The 22,258-nt window shown below is 36.4% G+C and overlaps 1 protein-coding gene across 1 annotated transcript in view; it reads left to right on the forward strand.

Moving 5' to 3' along the window:
* Window positions 1-356: 356 nt before the first annotated feature.
* Grm5 (glutamate receptor, metabotropic 5) overlaps window positions 357-22,258 on the forward strand; it is a gene marked incomplete at its 3' end in the record, with an annotated part of 495,155 nt that continues 473,253 nt past the window's right edge. Inside the window, exons 1-2 of the mRNA XM_005380433.1 lie at window positions 357-539; window positions 14,558-15,415. Coding sequence (XP_005380490.1) covers window positions 14,686-15,415 — 730 coding nt within the window. The remainder of the gene's footprint in view (window positions 540-14,557; window positions 15,416-22,258) is intronic.

A 22,258-nucleotide genomic window follows, 5' to 3' on the forward strand; every position in this document is an offset into this window, starting at 1 on the left:
GCACCTGTCACGTCTTTGACACCTCTTCCACTTGTCGGAGGTAGGCACAGATATCTTCCCCCTCCTTGTAGGTTTGTTCTTAGAATTTAGGGATTTTCATCTGCCCAGAAACTGAGATGGTGCACGTGTGAAAACTCAACCCTGAACCCCACCATGCAGCATCTGGCTGAGGGGCTAGTCCACCCATCCAGTTTGCCCAGCAGCCTGTTCCTAAAGGAACTCACTGTGCCACTTGGTGGCACCAAAAAGTTGCGAAAAGAACTCTGTTCTCTATAAATACAAACTACCACCCCTCCCTCCTCCGCTCTCTTTCCTTCTCCCCTTCCCCCCGTTTCAGTAGCGGGAAGATTGCTGCACACGCCGCCCTCAGCTCGGCTATTCTGCGCGCACTGAGTGCAGGGGATGAGCTTGCGATCATCTCGGGGTTAGGGGGAGCCCAGGACTGGAAGGGCCGGCTCTACCCCGTTGATCCCGCAGCCCAACTTTATGGGGAGCTAGCTAGACCGCGTCTCGCTGCCCGCTGCGTGGCCGACAGGGGGGTAAGCTTGCTAAGTGTCTGTGTGCCCAAGTATTCCCTGGCCCAAAAGAATATAGCAGCTATTAGCTTGCTGAGTAGCTTGCAATTTGGTTTGGGGGAAAGAGACGTGGGTGGAGCGGGGGCTGCTGGAGCCAGTGAGGTTCATGTCTGCTCCATTTGCGGATGGTCTTGATTAGACCTGTTGGTGGAAAAGGCGCGAGCAAGGGGATAAAGGAGGGAAAAGCTACATGAGGCAGGGATTCTGCATGCCTTTTGATACAAGTTCCTGCTCTCTGAGGAAGTAGGAGCCCGGTTTGAAATGAAAACCTTACTCCTGCAAACCATCTGAGGGCTTAAAAATAGGCAAAGCAAACAGAGGAGGGAAAGAAAGGAAGATTTTTCCCAATAAATGTGGTCACAGCCTCGCCGCTTGCTGCAGGATGAGGGGGACAGCGGGTGGTGCTGAAAGCACAGCTCTTTACTCAAGCCAGAGAGCCTCTGAGCAGTAGTCCGAGCTCTCCTACTCTTCCTTCTTCCACAGATGCATCTCTCCCTTCCCTTCAGACACAAAGCCCGCTGGCTACCCCAGGGCAGCAACACGAGCAGCATGCAAAGGACGGAGCTCACAGTGCAGAGACTAGGAGATGAGAACACAGGGCAGGCCCCGTAGTACAAAGGCTTGCCGGTCTGTACTCAGGACCTCTGAGAGGGAAGTGATAGGTTCACCTGTAGGGACCTTCCACCTGGCGCCATGATTTCCATCTGCCCACATTTCCCCACAGCACAGGTATCGTGGGGAAGGGAATGTGAAGACAGGATGACATGTGCTTGTGCTTATTTAGGAACAGTTTAGCTCTAGCTGCAGCTGAGCATGAGTAGCCAGGCAGATTCCCCCTCAGTTTTACTTCTGGAAAGGAAATTGATGCAAACCAGTGAGAAGGCAGCTTTTCTCTTCTCCATTCCTTGCAAGGTGTTTTATTGTTTGAACTTCCTGAGGATTAGCTAGAGAAAATCTGTATTTCTAACACTCACTGCTGTCCATGTGGGAAGGCTAGGGAATATTGCTCTGGGCTCGGCATCCCCTTTCTCCAATGGGGCATATTTAAAGATTTCAGTGGAAGTTTCTGAGTTATCTGATGTGTGTATGTGTGTGTGTATGAGACTTTGGGAGTGGTTAGGTATACCACCTCTTGTTAGGTGTGCTCTGTGCTATTCCTTTCATGGAGCACAGGAATTTTCTTTCATCTTACAGCTACTTCCAAATAATTGCACCTTGAAGAATAAGTTGTGGCTATTTATGTTATTTATGGATTTTGATTACCATTCTAAACGTTCATTGATTTAGAAGTTCAAAATACTGCTTTGAACTCATCAGTTTAGTACTGTGCATCACACCGAGTCTGCAGGCTTCTGTGGTGGAAAGCTTTTCAGCACACTGGACAGATCCCTCAAAGTTTCTCAGGCAAAGGAGGTGGTGAATACTTTTTAAATAACCACCTGCAGTCACTTACATTCTGCATGAAAAATTTACAGCCTAGGTATTTTAAGTGCAGAGACTAGAATTTTGTGCTATCATATGGCAATGTTTTTCCTGTGGGTTATATGCTCATAAAAATTTATGAAATGGTACATTGAGATTATTTGTCAAAGTGGGGTTGATATTTGAAAGATCTAAGTACTTAACCAGATCTTTTTGCCAGCATAGAAAATGCAGGCCTCTGCCATCAGTAAAATGTACACATTATAGACCTGAAGACAATTACCCATGGTAAAAATGAAAATTTCACTCATAGATACCGTGTGTACATGGAATAGATTGTTCAGACTTTGGGGGAACACTTGAGTAACTATGTACCATTTTCAGTTTTTCTTTGATTTTTGACATTATTATGTGTTCTAATACAACAATTTATCTCTAAGCATGTTTACTTTTATAACTAAAGTGTTTTAGTAATTCTTTTCTTCCAAACACACTGAATATTTTACAGGAGTGTTACTGTTTTGTCTTTAAAAGAATAGTCAGAATATCTTAGGTAAGAAGACAAGTAAAAGCCAATAAATAGAAGGTGATAGTGTAAGTAGAAAATATGGCAGAAATTTAATCATGAAAAATATTGCATTTATTTGTACAATGATACCAATTTGAGCCCTGCTTTTCTAACCCCATGGGATGAAGAAAAAGGTATATCTATAGCTCTTCATGTCTTTTTATGCAAATCCTTGCTTACATTGGTTAAATTTATATAAATGAAGTGTAAAAAACCTTATTAAAATAATGAACACTAAGTTTTGATATGTATTAATATATGTCATATTCTTCAGCTAACTTCCTTTCTTTGGAGTTTGGATATCTTGAAGATTTATTACTATAGAGGAGGAATATTATACAATTTGATAATATATGTTATTGTTCATATGCAGAGAAATACTACTCCTAGTCCCAAGGCATCATTTAGTTATTATTTTAGTCATAGAATGGAACTTAGAAGACATAAGACAGGCACATTCAGAGTATTTTTAGTACATATTTGTCTTGCTCAAGAAAATAAAATTTCAATTTTGATTTTAAGTATGTAACTATTTATAAATCAAATATTATCTTTTCAATATTCCTTTATTTCAGTTGGCTAAAAAGCATTTCAGTAAAATGCTGTGTTATAGATTTATTTTCTTTTCCCTTGTAGTCATTGGGAGAAGACAAAAGGGTATTTCACCTTTCCTAATCCTGAGTGAACAATACACACCTTTGGTCACCAGGCCGAAGTCTTTGTGTAGACTAATCCCTGTTCTAATAACTACTTCCTGAGCACTCTAGATCTCATGCAATCATGAGATAGAACACAAGGCATTATTTGCTTTTACTTTTTGCATTTTGAAAACTGAATTTTTTCTTCCACTGTCACAGAAAAAGAACTTGTCCTTACCCTGTTTCTATAGAGCTAAGCTAACTTGAGTGTAACAGTACCCCATAGTACCAAGTGTTTCTATCATGAGCTAATTGCACAAATCTAAATAAAGTGGGTGACTGCAATGACCAGTGTATCCAGGTTATTTATAACAATTAACATCTTCAGGCTTTTGGATATCAAATGTTTCCTGGGTTTTTATGTTACTAAATTTAATTTTTCCAACAAAACTGTAGATTGAATTTTATTTTTATTGTACAGTTTAACAACAAAAAGCAAGACTAAGAGAGATTAAATGATTTACCTAATATTGTACAGCATATAACATAACACACAGCTATTTTATATCCAGGATCATCTGATTCCAAAACCCTTACTCTTAGCTATGATACTAACCGGAAACTTGGACATATATCGTAGTTTCTAAAAATTCTACTAGTGTGAGTCACCAGAGCATTCTTCTTCCACAAGTGAGTGTTCAAACATTTGTCTTTCTCACGTGTCTAAGAATATTTAAAACTAAGCACGCAAATGTTCAGAAATAGTCAGAAATCAAAATGGTACATAGTTGCTATCAATTGTTTTTTCTTGTCAAACTTCAAAAAGTTTACAGGAAATGTTTAGATATATATAGATATATGTACTTCATGTAAATATGGTCTTATAAAGATAATAGATATAACAAAATTTATCTAATGATTAGTTTTCATGATATTTCTGACTATACACTATTGATTTTAAACCTTTGAGCATAAATATTTGAAGGCAAATGAAAAGATCATACTTACTACGGCACTAATGGGCAGTATAATAATATAATTTTCTTACATTCATTTTATTTTGTAAAGGTATAGTATGACATTATTCTAAAAATCAATTTGTCTTAATATATCAAATTATAGAGTTCTTTAGGGAGACAAGTAAAAACATTTTTGCTTCTTTTGAAATGAATCAATAAATGAAAAATTGAAACACATATACACTACTGTATAAAATTAGCTTTGTTATTATCTTGCTGAAATTATAATGAATTCTGCCTTTCATCTTAAGAGCAATCTTTGAAATTGGCAAGTACATCACAGGATACTGTCTTCACATTCATTTGTTGTAATTTGTAGATACTCAGAATTATGCTTACTCAATATGAAGAAATATCATCCTTGATGCTCACAGTTTAACTTGTGTTTCCCAAATTGATTACAACTTTGGAAATACAGAAAAAGTTAATCAAATAAAGAAGGCAAAGCTATTCCAACCTACGTTTGTTAGTATTATTCATAGTCTTTCAGAAAAAAGGCTACGTGAGACTGATGCATCTGGATGATTTGATTTTAGTTGTACTCTTTTTATGTTTTGACAATTATGTTGATTTTTTTTGTGACTTTTCAGGTGAATCAGTGGGTTTCAACCAGAACTGATTTTGACCTGCAGAGGACATTTGCAATATTTGGAGACCTATTTCGTTAATACACTAGAATGTGGTCCTGCTCATTCCGTGGTCCTTTGGGCAAAGATAATGGATACTGATAAATACCTTACAATGAACAGGACAGCAGCCCTCCACAATAAAGAACTGTCTAGCCTGAAATATTAGTAGTGCTATGGTTGAGAAATTCTGACCTAAATAATGACAGCAAGCATTCCATTTATTTGAGTTACTTGTATAGTCTCTGACTGCAATCAATGACCATTACATAAAAATTCAATGGAAAGTAGAATTTACAAAATGTTGTGCAGTCAACACATAAGGTTTAAATTACCCACTAATCTGGCCCTTTGGAAGACATTATCATCTAACTATTTTGAGTGTGGGAGTCAGAGCTAGCTGGGGTAATGTACGGTGTATTTTGTGTAATGGTAGATGTGAGACTTTAGTAAAGTATTTTATCTCTAAACCTCAATGTCTAGAGGTAGTAATATATAATAATAATCACATCTAACTTACAGTGTTGTTGTGAGTTTTATATTACATAACGCTTACACATTATTTAGTAAAAATTAGATACTGAAGTATTAGCTGAGTCGTGATCAAGTTATAGAAATATAAAACCACATTTTCAAGTATCTGATAATAGGTAATTTCCTAGTAACAATAATGTTTTACAGTCTTTAGAAATATGCCATAAATAGTAAGGAAGAAGCTGCAGGCTGCAAAATGGGTAGACCTCAAAATTCCCCCACTTGACAATTAAATTGAGACATTAAAATGGTGGATTGCCTAATTTTTATTGCTTTGCTGAAGAAGACTGTTTAGGGTCTTTATGGACCACTAAACTACTTGTTTAAATGATTTAGTGAGCTTTATTCTAACATCCACCATGTTTTAGCTCATCATAAAATATAGATTACATCATTATACCATGTCATATTGTACATGTGTGCTTTAAAAGAGATGATTTCAATTAAAATATTGCCTGTTATTTCTCCTGGGTTGAACTGAGGGAGTTGCTAGTCTTTCTTGCTTATTAAATCGCAGATGCATACTTGAAATAGTGATGAAAAAGGAGAGGAGCTTCCCCCATATCTCTTAGGTCTCTTATCTTTATACCTCAGATTGCCTCTTATCTATGTTGTGCACTTGCTGTTGTAGGTACCCATGGCATGTACAATATTGATATCCCTGACTGTGATGAGGCTATTGTGCAGTAGGAAGGAATCATGTTATTATCGATAGCCTGAGCTGTGTGATTTGCTTGGTGAGGATTAAATTATATAAGAGACATCTGCGCCAGAAAGATGGTCAGTGTTTGAGAAGATTGCTGGAAACAGAAGACAGTGGGAGCTGTGATCTGACTATGATGTAGTGTGCAGCTTAATGGCAAATTCCACCCACATGTATCTCTTACTATGTCATATAGGAAATAGTACGAGACTGCATGGTTACCGAGGTTGATATGATTTGTCTAGTTATATGTCAATTGTTTTGTGCAATGGTGCTGTAACTAATAATACTGTGCTGTGAATCCAGAAAGGCAACGTTGACTAAAGTATGCTAGTGCTTCTGAAAATTGCACCTTGAACTAATATGCCATATAAATTGAATTTATATGATGTATCCATTTTAAGTAAGCTGAAAGTCTCCGTATTATCAAATTTTAGATCTGTACCATTTTAAAGGCTTTAGGGGGCCTAAATGAGTTGATGCTTCCCCATCATCTGTGACACAAACCTGCCCCTTTTTTCTGTTGCTCTATCATCCTAACCACCTAAGAGCTGGAACCTACAAAAACTATTCTTTTAAAAATTCTATTTTTCTTGCCAATATATGAAGTAAGAATAGTCAGACATTCCTAAAATGCTTTCTTAAAGATGGATGGGGGGGGCTGGGGATTTAGCTCAGCGGCAAAAAGCGCCTGCCTGGCAAGCGCAAGGTCGTGAGTTCGGTTCCTGGTACCAGAGAAAAACCAAAAAAAAAAAAAAAAAGATGGATGTGGGATCAAGAATGGAAATGGCTATGTGCATTGAACATTAAGTAGTATTTCATCTTCTTTTTCTTCTACTGGACTCCTGCTAAGAGAATTAGTACAACTTGTTGAGATTGATGCAGAGAAATGGCTTTACTCATGAACTTTATAAGACTACAAGGGAATAAGTTCTCCTGGAAAGAACATTTGATGATGCCTAAAGTTGATGAGTTTAGAAAGAAAGATCTTGGCTTTTTTTTTGAAAGATCTTGGCTTGGAGTTGGTGCTTCTATTAAAATCTAAATTAATAGATGATGGCATTTGACAATGTTTATGCCAGGAATGTCATGTTTAGATGTTTGTACTTCAGAAATAATTTTAAAAGAAAGTAAATTGAAGCATTGATTATGATAACAAGGAACTCTATACACAACATTAATATCTAACAATAGAGGACATTTAGATATATTTTGGTACACATATAATTGAAGTCTATGCAAGTGTTAACAAGAAATAAATGTTATTAACGTGACTCTCAACTGTGCTAATCACTCATTTCAGAGTCTTTGCCAAACCACTGTCTCTTATTGAGTCTTAGAACCATCATTATTAAAATGTGCATAAATTATTTCTCATATAAATTTTATGAAAATTATGTAACATTTTATTTGAAAAACTGACAGTATGTAGCACATGGTAAGATTTGTGTGTGTGTGTGTGTGTGTGTGTGTGTGTGTGCGTGCACGCGTGCATGCACCTATGTGGATCTTTTTTGCTTTTGGCTTCTTTTTTGGTGCCAGAATCAAACCTAGGGCTTCACACATGCTAGAAAAGTGTTCTACCTTTAGCTACACTTCCAGTGTATATGTGTACACTGAGTATTGTTATCATTGTCCCCCTCATTAAAATGAACTGATAAAGAGGGGTACTTACAATATATATTATAAATGCATTATCAGATTTAATACTAACATTCCATTTAAAATATATAAATACTTTGAAAATTATAGAAAAGAACACCAAATTGTACAAAATAATTAAAATTGGATTTTGAGATGGCATTTTGTTACATTCTGATTCCAGGTCTAGCATAAATCATGTAATCTCCATGACTTTCAGCTAAATTGAATTATTGTCAGGGCCCTCTTTAGTTTTGTAGTGCCATTTTCCTTAATATGTGGAGAAGTTATGGAGAATAGGCAGGGTTTTACTCTATGACTTTCTCAGCCTCCATTTCTTTTGAGGTTCTCTGTTGCCTGAACTTGCTGGACAGAGGGACTTTCATTATGCATGTTTTACATCTGAGGTGGAAAGAGTATATTCTCTAACTTCAACCGTGTAGTTGAATAGAAAGCCAAGTGGAGACAATTTATTCCATCTTTTTGTGCACTCAATAGGATGGATCAAACACAAAGCTTTGCTCAAGGATCCTAACAAGTGTATGGGACAGACTTAGTCTTTAAAAAGTTTGCAGTCCGTTGTAAAGCAAGATGTGTATAAACAGCTGCAAATTCATGTACTAAGAAACACAAGAGAATATATGGGAAAAAAGGCAGCATGCTCACAGAACAGAGCAGACACTGCAAGGTGAGAGATCTGGGAAGATTTCAGAGAGGGACCATGTTTATATAGTATCTGATATAGTCCTCATTAAAACTTATTGAGGTTGGTATCATTCTTATTCTGATTGCCAGTGAGCCTAAGTGACCAAGGACACACAACCCACAAGTGGCACTGTCAGGATACAAACTCAGTGAGACTTGACTTCAAGCCTGTATTCTTAGCAGCTCCTCCATAAAGGTCACTCAAGGGTGTATCAAGGATCAGAATTAGCATGAACAAAGCCATTGTAACAAAGCAGTCTGTACTTGGACTTCACTAACATAATCCTAAGGAAGAGAAGTTAAATGGATAATAAGGTCACCAGAGAGACTGTGACAGAGATTTAGAAGGTGAATCCCTAGGTCCCAATCCTTAAAAACAAACAAACAAATAAAATATTGGTAAAATTTAAACACACAGATTAAGACAAAGAAGAAAATAAAAATGTCAGTGTGAATGTTTCTAGTCTGTGTGTGCAAATGTACCTACCCACTATTTTTTTCTTGTGAAAATCAAACCATATGTCTTTTATTTCTACTTAGTATAACATGAACACTTCATTTTTCATAGCCAATCCTACTTACACACTCTTCATTAGAGAAAAAAATTTCTTCTAAAAATTACTCAGTCTCCTTTGCTAATTTATCCTTATCTGTGCGAATGCAGATATTGGAATCGCCTTGAATGGAAGCTCTCTGAGAAAGCTTCTTTTCTCTTCCCACTTCCTAAGAGATTACATCCAGTTTTATGGTTTACAAAAAAGAACATCTGTACATCATACATTCCACGGTTTTACACCTAAAAGTCTTCAGATTTGTCTCCAGAAGTTCAGCTTTATCCAGTTGCCTATTCCACATTATTCTCTTCTTGAGTTTCTGGTATCTAAGGCTTGACCCACAGAACTGAGCTTTTATTGTTGTGATCTAAATCTTTTTATACACCCTGCCCTCCACCTCAATGTGGCACCGTTGTTCTCCGCTCAGGCTGGAAACGTAAGCACTCTCATGGGAGCTTCTCTTTCCCGTACATCCCATGTCAGAATTGATAATAAAAATCTTCTGCTCTAACATATATCCAGAATCCCACCAGCTTCCACTACTTATACTGCCATTGCTCTCAAATGAATTAGATTCCTAATCTAATTCCTAATTTAGTTCAATAGATTCCTAATTGTTCCCTCAGCTTCTGGCTTTGTGCTCTTATTCTTGGTAAGGTGTTAGATGGATTATAAGCTTCTGCTAAAAACACTTGCAGGAATACATTCTCATGAAATGCGAAAGTCAAAAGTTTTCAAAGCTCCAGACAGGGTCAGTACAATCGGACTGTCTCACAGACTGCACGTCTGCCCACCCCCTACTCAGCAGAGACATAAGAGCCTGTGTTACTCTTCAACACACTAAACGCAAAACCTGTCTTTGAACCTTTTATCTGTAGCTATCATGTTCTTTTCCAAGATATTTCTATGACTTTTTATTTCCATGGGTATTTACTCAGGTGTTACTCTTTCAGTTTATATTTCTTTGGCCATCTTACTTAGAATTTCCCACATTTCCAGCACTTTCAATCTTGCTTCCCTGCATTTTTCTTTTCCTTTTTAATATTTGTTATTCTGAAGCATAGAGTATTTTACTTACTTTTCTTTTCTTTTCTTTTCTTTTTTTCTGACAGCTCCCTCAGCTTTTCTGTAGGTTCTGTAAAGGTGTGAACTTATGTCTATTTTGTCCATAATTGAATTCTGAGGGCCTCCAACAGTGCTTGGTGCAGAATGGTTACTCAACACACATTTATTGAACAAATGAGGGAGGCTGATAGATTTGATGAATCCTTTACTGAACTTTAGTTTATCCTTTAATAATTTGTGGTACATTGATCACACCTGGGATGGCTTGCTGTGTAACCCAATAATAAATTGCAATGAAGCACATTTCTACCACATATCTCTTCTTGAATTTCTAGTAAGTTTCTAAGACTTGACCCACCCAAACTGAGCTAAATTATCTACATGATAATTTATTTCAGAGTGTGCTTTCCTAGGTATCTGTACTGCATTACCTGATGGGTGATAGCAAGGCACTATAATATACTCATTTTAGAAACCTGTGTGCGTGTGTGCCTTCTACCTACTGAACCATCCTTCTTTTAGAAATGTTCTCCATCCATCAGGTTAGTGTCTCCAACACCCCGAGCAATGGTCTGTACCAGTCTGGGCCCTGCTGTGAACTGTGCCACACAGCAGGAGGTGAGCGGCCTGCAACCCAACAAAGCTGCATCTGTGTTTACAGCTGCTCCTCCTTATCTCTCGTTACTGCCTCAGTTCTCTCTCCTGTCAGAGCAAAAGCAGCATGAGATTCCTCCCCCATTTTTATGTTTTATTATTACGTGTTGGTGGCAAATAATGATTACATTCCTTTGGGAAACTGGAAGACACACATAACATGTCTTAATTCTTCACAATCTCCCCACAGGAGCCTTGCTCCGAATTGCTCAGGCAGGAAACTGCTCATGTGTGTGACTTGCAGTCATCCCAAAACCAATTCTTATCACACCACCCTCCCCACACACACTGTCTTCCATGAAACGGCCCGTGGTCCCTAGTGGTACAGAGATTGGCGTCTGCTCTGAAGACTGCAGTGCGATTGCTAGAGAGTCCACATTGGGTCTGCGTTTTATGGATTTTGTTACCGTCTCTCACATCAGAAGGGTAGCAACGCAGTAGGGATGATGAAGAGCATGTTTCAGACTCATCAGGCATAGATAATTCGAGGTTCATCACTTTCTGCATAATTGACTACATTTTAACTTCTCAAAACCTTTGTGATGTTTGTAAAACAGAGATGATAAATGATAGCTACCTTTCAAGATTTTTATGAATACTATTAATATGCATATACCATGCATTCAACAGACACATGAAGCTACTGGGTCACAGGTAAAGAAGACAGACAATGAACAGAGAATACAAATCAGGAGCATTTAAAAGTTTTCTGTTCATAAATGTATTATATTTCAAAATGTTTTTGATAGTACACATTTGCAATTCACACAGTTTACAATAATCTTGGATATGTACATAATACAGCTTCATTCTTTCTTTCCTCCCCTCTCCTCCAGTTCCCTTTCTCCTTTTAATGCTCATTTTAATGCTCATTTGTCTTAGTTCATGTTACAGTACATAGTATTTACACTAATCAGGGCTATTAGGTTCTTGTACATGAGACATCTTTATTCCTATTTCACCTTCCCCTCCTCCTCACCCCTTGCCCTGGTTCCCTTGCATCACTTCCCTACTGCAAGAGATTCCCCCCTTCTTGTCCCTTTCTTTCCATCCTTTATCATTTTCTTTGGCCTTTGCCCCATTCAAATGAGAGATACTAAGCTTGGGTGTTTGGTTTATTTCTGCATGTTTTTCTGGGCAACATAAAGGCCTCCTGTCTATCTGTGAACTCTAAAGCACCTACAATGTTCTCTCCTGGTTTCTCTGAGAGTATATTCCCTTACTTTTCCTTCATATGTTCTTGTGTGCCTCCTTTCCTTAGCTGGATTTTCCAAAACCTGGCCTCTGAGTGTGGCTTAGCACTTAGCTTCATGGAGAAAGTTACAGTATAAATGTGTCCTAAATGTTTGTTAAGAGTGTATGAATAAATGCTTGGGGCATGACGGGTGTTTGAGGAAAGATGTTGATCTTAACTTTCAATACACATCACTATATTTTTTTATTACATCAGTTTCTCTCACCCAATAATTAGTAGATTTTTCTTGAATGAGTTAATTAACTTACATATACAAAGAAAGCAATCTTTTAGTATATAACTATATGTGCATGTGTATCAATATTTAGGGTTCTCCTAAAATAACTATTATAAGATATACAGTTAATATTTTATCTTCATAAGTTTGATTGGTCAATTCTAATTTCTTTTTTCAATCTGATGCTTTTACATAAAAGTGTTTTGTTATAGGCTTGTCCACTAATTCTGGGCTTAATTAGGAATTGTGCTTTCTTTTAGTTGGTACATTTGTCTGCAGTATAATTCACATAATCATGAGAATAAGCATTTTCTCCAGACATTTAGTCAAAGAAATGTTAAATAATTTGAGATAACATCTCCATGAGAAAATTAACATTATTTGCTCCCTTTCTTTTAAGAACTTTTTGTTTTTGGTTTTGTTTTTTTTCCAGTACTGGGAATCAAACTCATGACCTTGCGCTTGCCAGGCAGGCACTGTGCCACTGAGCTAAATCCCCAGCCCCTCTTATGAACTTTTATAACCAAAATATTAACTTTTATAACCAAACACCTTCTTATTCTGAAGCATCTCATCATTGAGGAGTTTTTTGGTTTTTTTTTTAGTGTTTGGCACTATAAAGAGGGAATGTTTCTCTGTTGCCATAGAAAACAGTAGGAGGAAACTGAAAATGAGGGTAGAGTGATGATTGGAAATGTGATTCAAGTTCTGTTTATTTTGTGTCTGGCCTGGAATTTTTGGAGATCAGATGATTTCTGAAACTATTAGTATTCTTGTAAAGGCATGATAATTTGATAAATTCCTGAAGAAACATCACCTAATTTTAAAAGATGGTACTTATGAAGTTAGTCATTTTAAAATAATGTAAGATCCTTGACTAGCAGAGATAACATAAAAAACAAGTCTCTTACACAATCACTTTAAATAATTAAAATCATTAATGTGTCATTTTTCTTCTATAAATGATGCCAGATTTTTATGTAGGAAAGTTGAAGAAAAATCTCCTTTCTCCCAGGAATTTAAATGGCAATATGTGACTATGTTATAGCTATACCAGGTTTCTTCTTGGAAGAATAGTTCTAAACATGCATATACCCAGTCCTGTGAGCCTTAGTGATGTGGGAATTATTTTTTCTGGATCAGGGCTAGGGAACTGATTACTGTGAATTTTATTACAAGGCTTTGTAATTACTTTGAAAACTCTCTGGAGAACCAAATGGATTGCATGAGAATTTTCTGTTTCATCACCTAGCCACAGAATGCCCTTGGACACTGAACAATTGTATATGTGTATATTTATATATCAAAGGGATGGATATATATATATGTATATATATATATAAGGGATGGATATGTATACACACACACACACACACACACACACACACATATCCCTTTTCAATGTATGAAACATTTATATAGTATCTTATGTTGATTCCCAAGAGGGCAGCCTCGTACATATTATTCTCCTTTTCTAAGATGAAGATATTTCAGTGATGAGAGGCTAAATAATTTAGCCTTTTTTTAGTCTTTGGCACTATACAATATTTCTAAAAGCAGAACTGAGGTTGAAATGTCTGTATTATTTTCTCCAAAAGTTGTGTTCATGTCACTATTTCTTGCTGCCTTTGGAGATCATTTTACTTTGTAATATGTCAGTGTTCTTCTTATCTTCTCCAATTTATCAAACTTGAAATACTCATCTCTTCTTATTCATCTTTCTTCCATCCACATATTTATTAAACAAATGCTTCTTCATTCCTGGAAAGACTATTCAGTTTGCTTTACCTTGCATTCAGAGGACTATATGGATTTTGTTTTGCTTGTTTTCTTACTTTGGCAGTGCTCTCAATGAAGACCAAGTCCTTAACTATGTTAGGCAAGTGCTGTGTTGCTGAGCTATATCCCTAGCCTTTTAAAGATTACTTTATTTTTAAAGTTGCATAATTAATACATGCTCAGTGCTGAAACTTTGGAAAGAAACAAAAAGCCTAATGAAAATGAAAGTAAAACAATTCCCCAAATGCCATCACCTAGAAATCACCAATATTTACTGTGTTGGAGTACATACCTTTCTGTTCGTACTAGTTTGAGCTCTCTAACTTCTCCCTAAAAGAACAGCTGTGCCAGTCACCCATGAGATTTGATTTTATGTACTCCAAATGAACTAAAGAAAAATGTTATTCTAAGTAAGCCAGAAGCAAAAAGCTATATCATCTGTTTCATCAAATCATAAAAGACAGAGACAAAAGAAATCAGAAACATTTATTAATTATTTATTCTTATAATCCAGCCCTTATTTCTGCACTAGCATGGAACTTTACAACTTACCTGTACTAAGTGTACTTATGTTTTTACAAACTCATACTCTTTTTTTCCAGGTTTTGAAGATCATGATCACATGGATGCATCTAACCAAACCCTACCTGAGCTCATGGCGGTTCTTTAGAGAACATAGCTAAATTTTTCCCTCATACTTTGTGTGCCACTCACCATAGGACCTTGTTTGATGGTATCTATCTGCAGTCTTCTAAACTTTCCGCACAATGTTATCTTTATTAGCTTGAACTCCTTTCTTAAAATGGTCCTTCTGTTGATTCTGTCAGTCCTGCTTTTGAAAGAAGATGTCCGTGGGAGTGCACAGTCCAGCGAAAGAAGGGTGGTGGCTCACATGCCAGGTGACATCATTATTGGAGCTCTCTTTTCTGTCCACCACCAGCCTACTGTGGACAAAGTTCATGAGAGGAAATGTGGGGCGGTCCGGGAGCAGTATGGCATTCAGCGAGTGGAGGCCATGCTGCACACCCTGGAAAGGATCAACTCAGACCCTACACTTTTGCCCAACATCACTCTTGGCTGTGAGATACGGGATTCCTGCTGGCATTCAGCTGTGGCCCTAGAGCAAAGCATTGAGTTCATAAGGGATTCCCTCATTTCTGCAGAAGAAGAAGAGGGCTTGGTACGCTGTGTGGATGGCTCTTCCTCTTTCCGCTCCAAGAAGCCCATAGTAGGTGTCATCGGGCCTGGCTCCAGTTCTGTGGCCATTCAAGTCCAGAACTTGCTCCAGCTTTTCAACATACCTCAAATTGCTTACTCAGCAACCAGCATGGATCTGAGCGACAAGACTCTGTTCAAATACTTCATGAGGGTTGTGCCTTCAGATGCCCAGCAGGCACGAGCTATGGTGGACATAGTGAAGCGATACAACTGGACCTACGTGTCGGCTGTGCACACAGAAGGTAAGTTTCCTTCCCGTATATCTAGTAGGGCTTATGACGTGCTTAGCATCTCCATGCTAAAATTCCAGGTTTGCAAGGCTAAGCTGTGCTGAGTATTTTGAGTTGCCTCTATAGTAGCATTATTCAAAAGGATTGGATTAAAAATGTCTAGAGAAACAAATATTAAGGTAACATAATGGTTTGTGTGTCCATAATTTGGTTAAATGAAAACTTTGAATTATCCATTAGATTGTTTTTATTTCTGCTGTAATGATGATTTTTGATATTTGTTTCTAGAGATATCTAAGTTTTCAAGATCTTTGTTGAACTTCTGCTATATTAAGATTTTTAAGATTACTCCAAGTGCTATTTTTCCTGGTTATTAAAGAAAGGTACACAAAAATACACATAAGACAGAAGGTAGCCAGTACTAGCTCAGGTATGTTGTCATAAAGAATTACCAGTCTAGACTCACAACTGTTTTCTAATAGAATGCATAGTCAAATCAGAAATGGAGATGAGTGAATTAATTTTATCTTTGTGTAGAACATTTTTATAAGTATAATTTTTAATAGTGCAATATGTTTGCCTTAAAGTGTATTGCTCCTCTATGCTGAAACTATAGAGAGGAAGGGAAAATGACATATTTATGTGAATACTAATTTCTCTTTGTTGCTTATGGCATTTTTAAAGTGATTTTGCAAATATTATTTATTAGTTCTTGGCTGAAATTGTTTTCAATGGATTTAATTTGACCTACAGAGGTACAGTGACCCAAATAGTGAGGGTCATGTGTTATACAACCTTTTTTAAAGACAATAAAATGTTTATATTAAACATATAGAACACAGAATAAGATACAAATCTCTTTCTATCAAACATCGAATTATTGTGAAGATTAGTTAAGGATTAACTAATTAATTAATTAATTAGTTGAAAGATTCTGTAATAACATATCAATATAGGCCAAATCATGCAATCTGTAAAATGTGATGCTAAGTTATTGGGAAATTAATGAAGTGATCTGTATGAACTTACTTCAGAAGTTAGAGTCAATAACCATTTATGTTTAGGAAAGTTTTCATTTGCAAGTAGCATAATATCATGAATTCACTGTATGGCCACTTATTCGTGTATTTAGAACTCGCATGAAATGTCTTCTATATGGATAAAGATATGTGAAAATTTCCATGTATAAATTGCTGGCTTATTTAAAGGCATGTCGGTTTTGGATTTTGAGCATTGGAAGAGTGTTTGGAGTAGCAGATATTTCAATATTTTTTTCTTTGCTGAGAAAAAAAGAAATTTTTCTTGTTGTTGTTGTTCAGTACTTGGGAGAGAATCCAGGGCATTATGCATGCTGCATGGTAGGCAAGCACTCTGTCTCTGAGCTACATTTCAAGTCCTAAAATATCCATTCCTTGTTTTGCTCACTTTGTTATTGTTTTGTTTGTTTTTGGCTCTAGGGATCAAACCCAGGGCCTAATAAATATTCAAAAAAATGTTCAACATTTTAGCCAATAGAGAAAGCCAAGTCAAAACTACACTGAGATTCCATCTCACCCCAGTCAGAATGGTATCATGAAGAATAAAACAACAATAAATGTTGGAAAGGATATAGGGGAAAAGGAACTATTTCACACTTCTACTGATAATGGAAGTCAATACACTCACCATCAGGATGTAGGCTGCTCAAAAAATGTGAACTAGTACAGCTACTAAGGAAATCAGTAGGGAGGCTCCTCTGAGAGCTAAAACTAGAGCAACCACTTGATCAGGCTCTACTACTCCTTGGCATATGCTCCAAGGAATGAGTATCAGTCACTATAGGGATACCTGCATACCCATGTTTAATGTGGTACAATAGCCAAGACATGAAACCACCTAGGTGCCCATCAATGGATGAGTTAAGATACACACAAACACACATACACACACACACATACAACAGAGAATTATTCAGCTGTAAAAATAACCAAAGAATGTCATTTTGGGGGAAAATAAATGAATCTGAGGTTTACCTGTTGAGTAAAATTGGCCAGGCCCAACGTATCATCTACTACCTAATATATGGAATGTACAATTGATGACAAAAAGAAGGAAGACTTATTCAACTAGAATAAGGGAATAGAGTGGGACAGGAGAGTGGTATTAGGTCAGATAATAGGGGTGAAAGTATGATCAGAACTCATTATATACTGGGAGCCTTGACAACTGAAGGTGAAACTAGGGGGAAAGATGGGACAAAGGGGAGAAAGGGACATACACGTATCCATCAAAGTGAAGCCCATTGTCCTGTATATCCAACATACACTAAAAATGGGGGAAAAAGTTACAGAATTAAATTTGGCTTAGAATTAAACCTGTAGTTGAGGATAGCAATATGTAATGTAACGACCACTGTTGATTCATATTATTTTCTCTTGAGACTGTATTACTTTGAATATTCTTGCTTTGATTTGTTTATGCTTGTGATACTGGTATGTGCTACTGTTCTAATTCTTCATTTGTTTCTCATTTACTACTCTTTTTAAAATAAAAAAATTAAAACATTTTTTAAAAAACGAATTAAACCTTCAAATCACTAAAGCACAGCATTAAATTAGGGGTTTTAAATGTGATGATACTTTCTGAATTTTGTGCCACTGACCAATAGCATAAAGTTAAAATTATTAAAGATGTTTTCTCTTATTTAAAGATCAAATTTTTTCCTGGGCTTTTTAGAATCAAAATGTTTGATATATTAAAATACAACACCTAGGTAAGTAGGTAAGGTTTGCAACACCTAGGTAAGTATACTGACACCGAGCCACATCTCAGGCCCTGTTTTTGCCTCCCCAGTGCTTAGGTTTTCCTTGTGAATGTACCATTTTATTTGACTTTCACAACTACCCAAGTATATAGATAACTCCAGATATCTTGTGTTTATTTTAAAATAAAAAATCCTTAAGAGCTTTAAAGCTTTATGATAACCCCAGATATCTTATTTTTATTTACAATAGAAAAGCTTTAAGAGCTTTAAATAATTAATTAGATAGATATTTATTGCCAACATTAGAGCCAGTGGAACTAAACCCTTAGTATATATTCATGCAGAACACAAACATATAAGCCTCTCTGATTGTTCTGTGAAGGATATTCCTATATTTTATGTACAAAAGCCTTCATTGGGCTTGCAGTCTGGCAAGTGGGATGAGACATGCGTGAATATTTGCAAAATATAATTCCAGGTACCAGAAAGTAAAAAAAAAAATATGTTTCAAAGTTTATTGATGGACAAAATCACTTTCTCCTCTGTGGTTATTGAGGTCACAGTAGTAATCACAGAGAAGGAAATGGAATTTGAAAGGGGAGTTTTAATGGAGAAAATATTGAGAATTAAGAGGGATGAATTTCACCTAAGGGCATGAGGAAATATGAAAATTTGGAGGCTTCCTGCTTCAGAAGATCAGGGCTTGGTCCCTACGTGGAAGTTGCTAATGCAGAACTGTGCCCCAAAGGAGACTCGGAGTCATGAGCTTGAGCCTATGCTCGTTTAGACATTTATTTTAACATAAGTACACACCAGGAGTAATTGAGTATGTTACTAAAGTGATGATGAAATCACACAAAACTTTATCTAGTCATTAAAGTGAATGAGGAACTCAACAGGTGATGAGCTAATAATATTGACATCCAAAATCCTTTGAAGTGGAAAAAAACAAGATGTAGTTCTATATATATGGTATCCTATTTGCTTAAAAGGAGTTCAAATAAAACTTTATAAAAATTTAATAAAAATTTTATTGCGTAGGCATATAATCACAGAACAGAACAATATTAAACAGGTTCTCCTGCTAGAAAGAAATTTAAGCAGCTCAGGAATAGAATGCAATTAGAGATATTTACTTTCTGTGTATAACTTTTACATACAGATAATTGAAATTGTGTGTTATATATGAATAAATTACCTAGTACAATATGTAATTTACAAAAATATTTCACTCAAGGGAAAAAATAATAAAATAATAGGAACTATGTTGCCAAATTCTGGCAAAATATGTTGTCAATAAAACCAGGAATCAGCAGAGAAAAAACATTAGGATGGAACACTCAAAGACTTAAAGTAACACACTTTGGGTATTGTTGTATGTGATTATGCCAAGAATCTTCCTTTGGTGCTAAGTAAATGGGTGGATACTGAGGTTACATGACATTGCATTTTATCAGGATGAGTGCGGCATGGTGCGAGTTTCCTTACAAGGTAAAATTCAATTTTAGGGTCAGAAATGTGCTTGAGTCAAACAAGGTGCAGCTTTGTCAGGTCCTGTGGAAGCTCTCAAAGGTGATGCGGGGTCTTCTGCTGCATGGCTCTTTGAAAAGCGTCTGTGGGTTCTTACATAAAATGAAAATCTTCAGCTTTCCTCTATGGCCAGGTTGGGGATAATTCTCTTTAGCGTTACATCAATCAGTCCCCATACCTTATAATTTATGCTGATATTCTCATCCTCATCCTCCGTTACTCAGTAGCCAGTCCTCAAAGTATTAATATGTCCAGTTGTTCTCACATGAACCATTTAGTTATCAGACAAGATGTGGATGTATTTTTAACAACATTTTACCCTTCAGTTGTCCATTTATTTTATGCATGAACATGACAGTACTGTGTTGCTCATTCCTCTGTACAGCTAACACAGATGTACCTATGAGAAAGCGTGTGCCATCACACGATTCAGAGAAGAGCATGAAGATCTGAGTTCAACTATATTTAAAATCTCTTGTATTAACATTTCCTGCAGTGATTTTAGTACATTGCAAGAGCAACTATTCGCTATGACTTTTTGCCTTAAACTGACATCATGCCTAGAACTTGTAGGCAAAGAGATTTATAGTATAAAACAAATGAAGGAACAAAAAAGAAATCATGATCAAGGGACGATTAAACTGGTCCTCTAACTATGTAGAGGAAAGGAAGATACAATGACTCAGAAGGAAAATTCCATGCCTTTTATGAGTCAATACACTCAGCAACCTCTCTGCTGTAAGAAAATGTAAGGGTCATTTGCTTTAGTGTTTTTCTGAACCTTGGTATATGGCATAGGACTGATGAGGCTCGCTGTTTAAGGGTGTGGCAGAGTGGTTACACTGACAGCTTCCATTAACAGATCCATTAAATCCACATAATTTTCTTTGTAATTGAACAGTTCCTTTTCACTCCCATGCAGAACCTGCTCTGTGAATGCTTTGTTCACTGCAGTCTGTTGATGTGGGGACATCCTTCCAAGTCTGTCTTGGACAGATTATCATCTCCCTATTGTCACCACGTGAAGCAGGAAAACACCCAGGTTTTCCAGATGAAGTCATCTGAATTGTAGACATTAACCATGTGACAGCACTCAATGAAGATCAACACAATTGCCTTCCTGACCCACAGCTAATTGCAGTCACATAAATGAGCCCAGCTGAAACCATCAACATTACACAGTTGACCGCAAGCCCAGTTGTGAGCAATAATAAATGCTTTCAGGATGGAATTCAAAGTAAGCATTCTCATCCCACTGACTTTACATTCTAACTCCTCTCCACACAGGACTGCTTATACTGTTAAACCAGATTATATTTTAAGCTTCAAAATAAAAAAAATAAATTTATCAATATGCACTCATTTACTGAAATTTAAAAACAGAATAAATGTTGCAAGTAGGAAGTGCTTTACTCATACTCCTGTGAATGGATGTTTGATAGTTGTCTTGACATCTGAATGTTTTAAATAACCAGATGCTTCTGTATATTTCATTATTACATTACTTTTCCTGATCTAGCTGGATTTCATTAAGAAAAGCAGTTACTGGGCAAGGTTTTCTGTATAAAATCACTTACATTTTACTCTGTGTAATTTACAGGATTTTCACACTTCATGATTTTTTTCTGACTTTTGTTGGAACTCTAATCTGAATCCCCAAGTTCTAGTGGACTGCCTAGTGTATGATAGATGCTCAAGGATGATTTTCTGAGTAGATGAATTTCATTTCAAATAGTATCTAAATCATTATTTATGAACATATAGCATATGGATAAATAGTAGGCACTTGTAGTTTTCCACAGTTTTGCTTTTGCTTTTTAAATGAGGTGCCAGAATGCCTCCTTTGATTAATTGTAAAATGTTCACACCTCATTCCCTTTTTCTGTTTGCACTGGGTCCTGCATTTCTTATTTCTGTCTAATGTTATAAGAATGCCAATTTGTTCTAGAAAAAAATATCAGTGGTGCTGTGCAGCAAAAATGTGCCAATAATTTGTACTGGTAGCATAAGGTCCTTTAAAACAATGTTTTCAGGTCAACCTACAGACTGCAATCCTGTAACTGTTTCAGATTATGATAAGGTTTTCATTAATTAAATATGTGATAATAAGATTTTGTTGAAAGACTTTTATTTTGATTCTACATGATAGTAGTTTGTATGCTTGTATGGTATTTGTACTGTACATACTTACTTGTATACATTAATAGGGTTTTGACATTTTTATAAATGCATAAAGAATGTACTGATCAAGTCTGATCTCCCTTTCCACTCTAGCCCAAGCCTGCCCAAACTTTAGTAATTGCTATTTTACTTTCTGGTGCACTTTTTTGTAATACACATTTTCAGTAATATATACTCCGCATGGGGAACTGGTACACATACATAACACATCTTAATTCTTTTTTCATCCCCCTCTCCCGGCCCTCCCACTCCCTCCAACACTTGGTCCTCTTTGCTTTCTCCAAAGCTGTATCTCCCTATTTCCTATCATCTACCTTTCGTTTTGTGCTTTATTTGCATTTTGGATTTCTTACATACAAAAATTCATGTGATATTTTAAGTCTGTGTGTCTGGTTTATGAA

This window comes from Chinchilla lanigera, unplaced genomic scaffold (assembly GCF_000276665.1).
Source record: "Chinchilla lanigera isolate Chin_1 unplaced genomic scaffold, ChiLan1.0 scaffold00013, whole genome shotgun sequence".
NCBI classification, from domain to species: domain Eukaryota; kingdom Metazoa; phylum Chordata; class Mammalia; order Rodentia; family Chinchillidae; genus Chinchilla; species Chinchilla lanigera.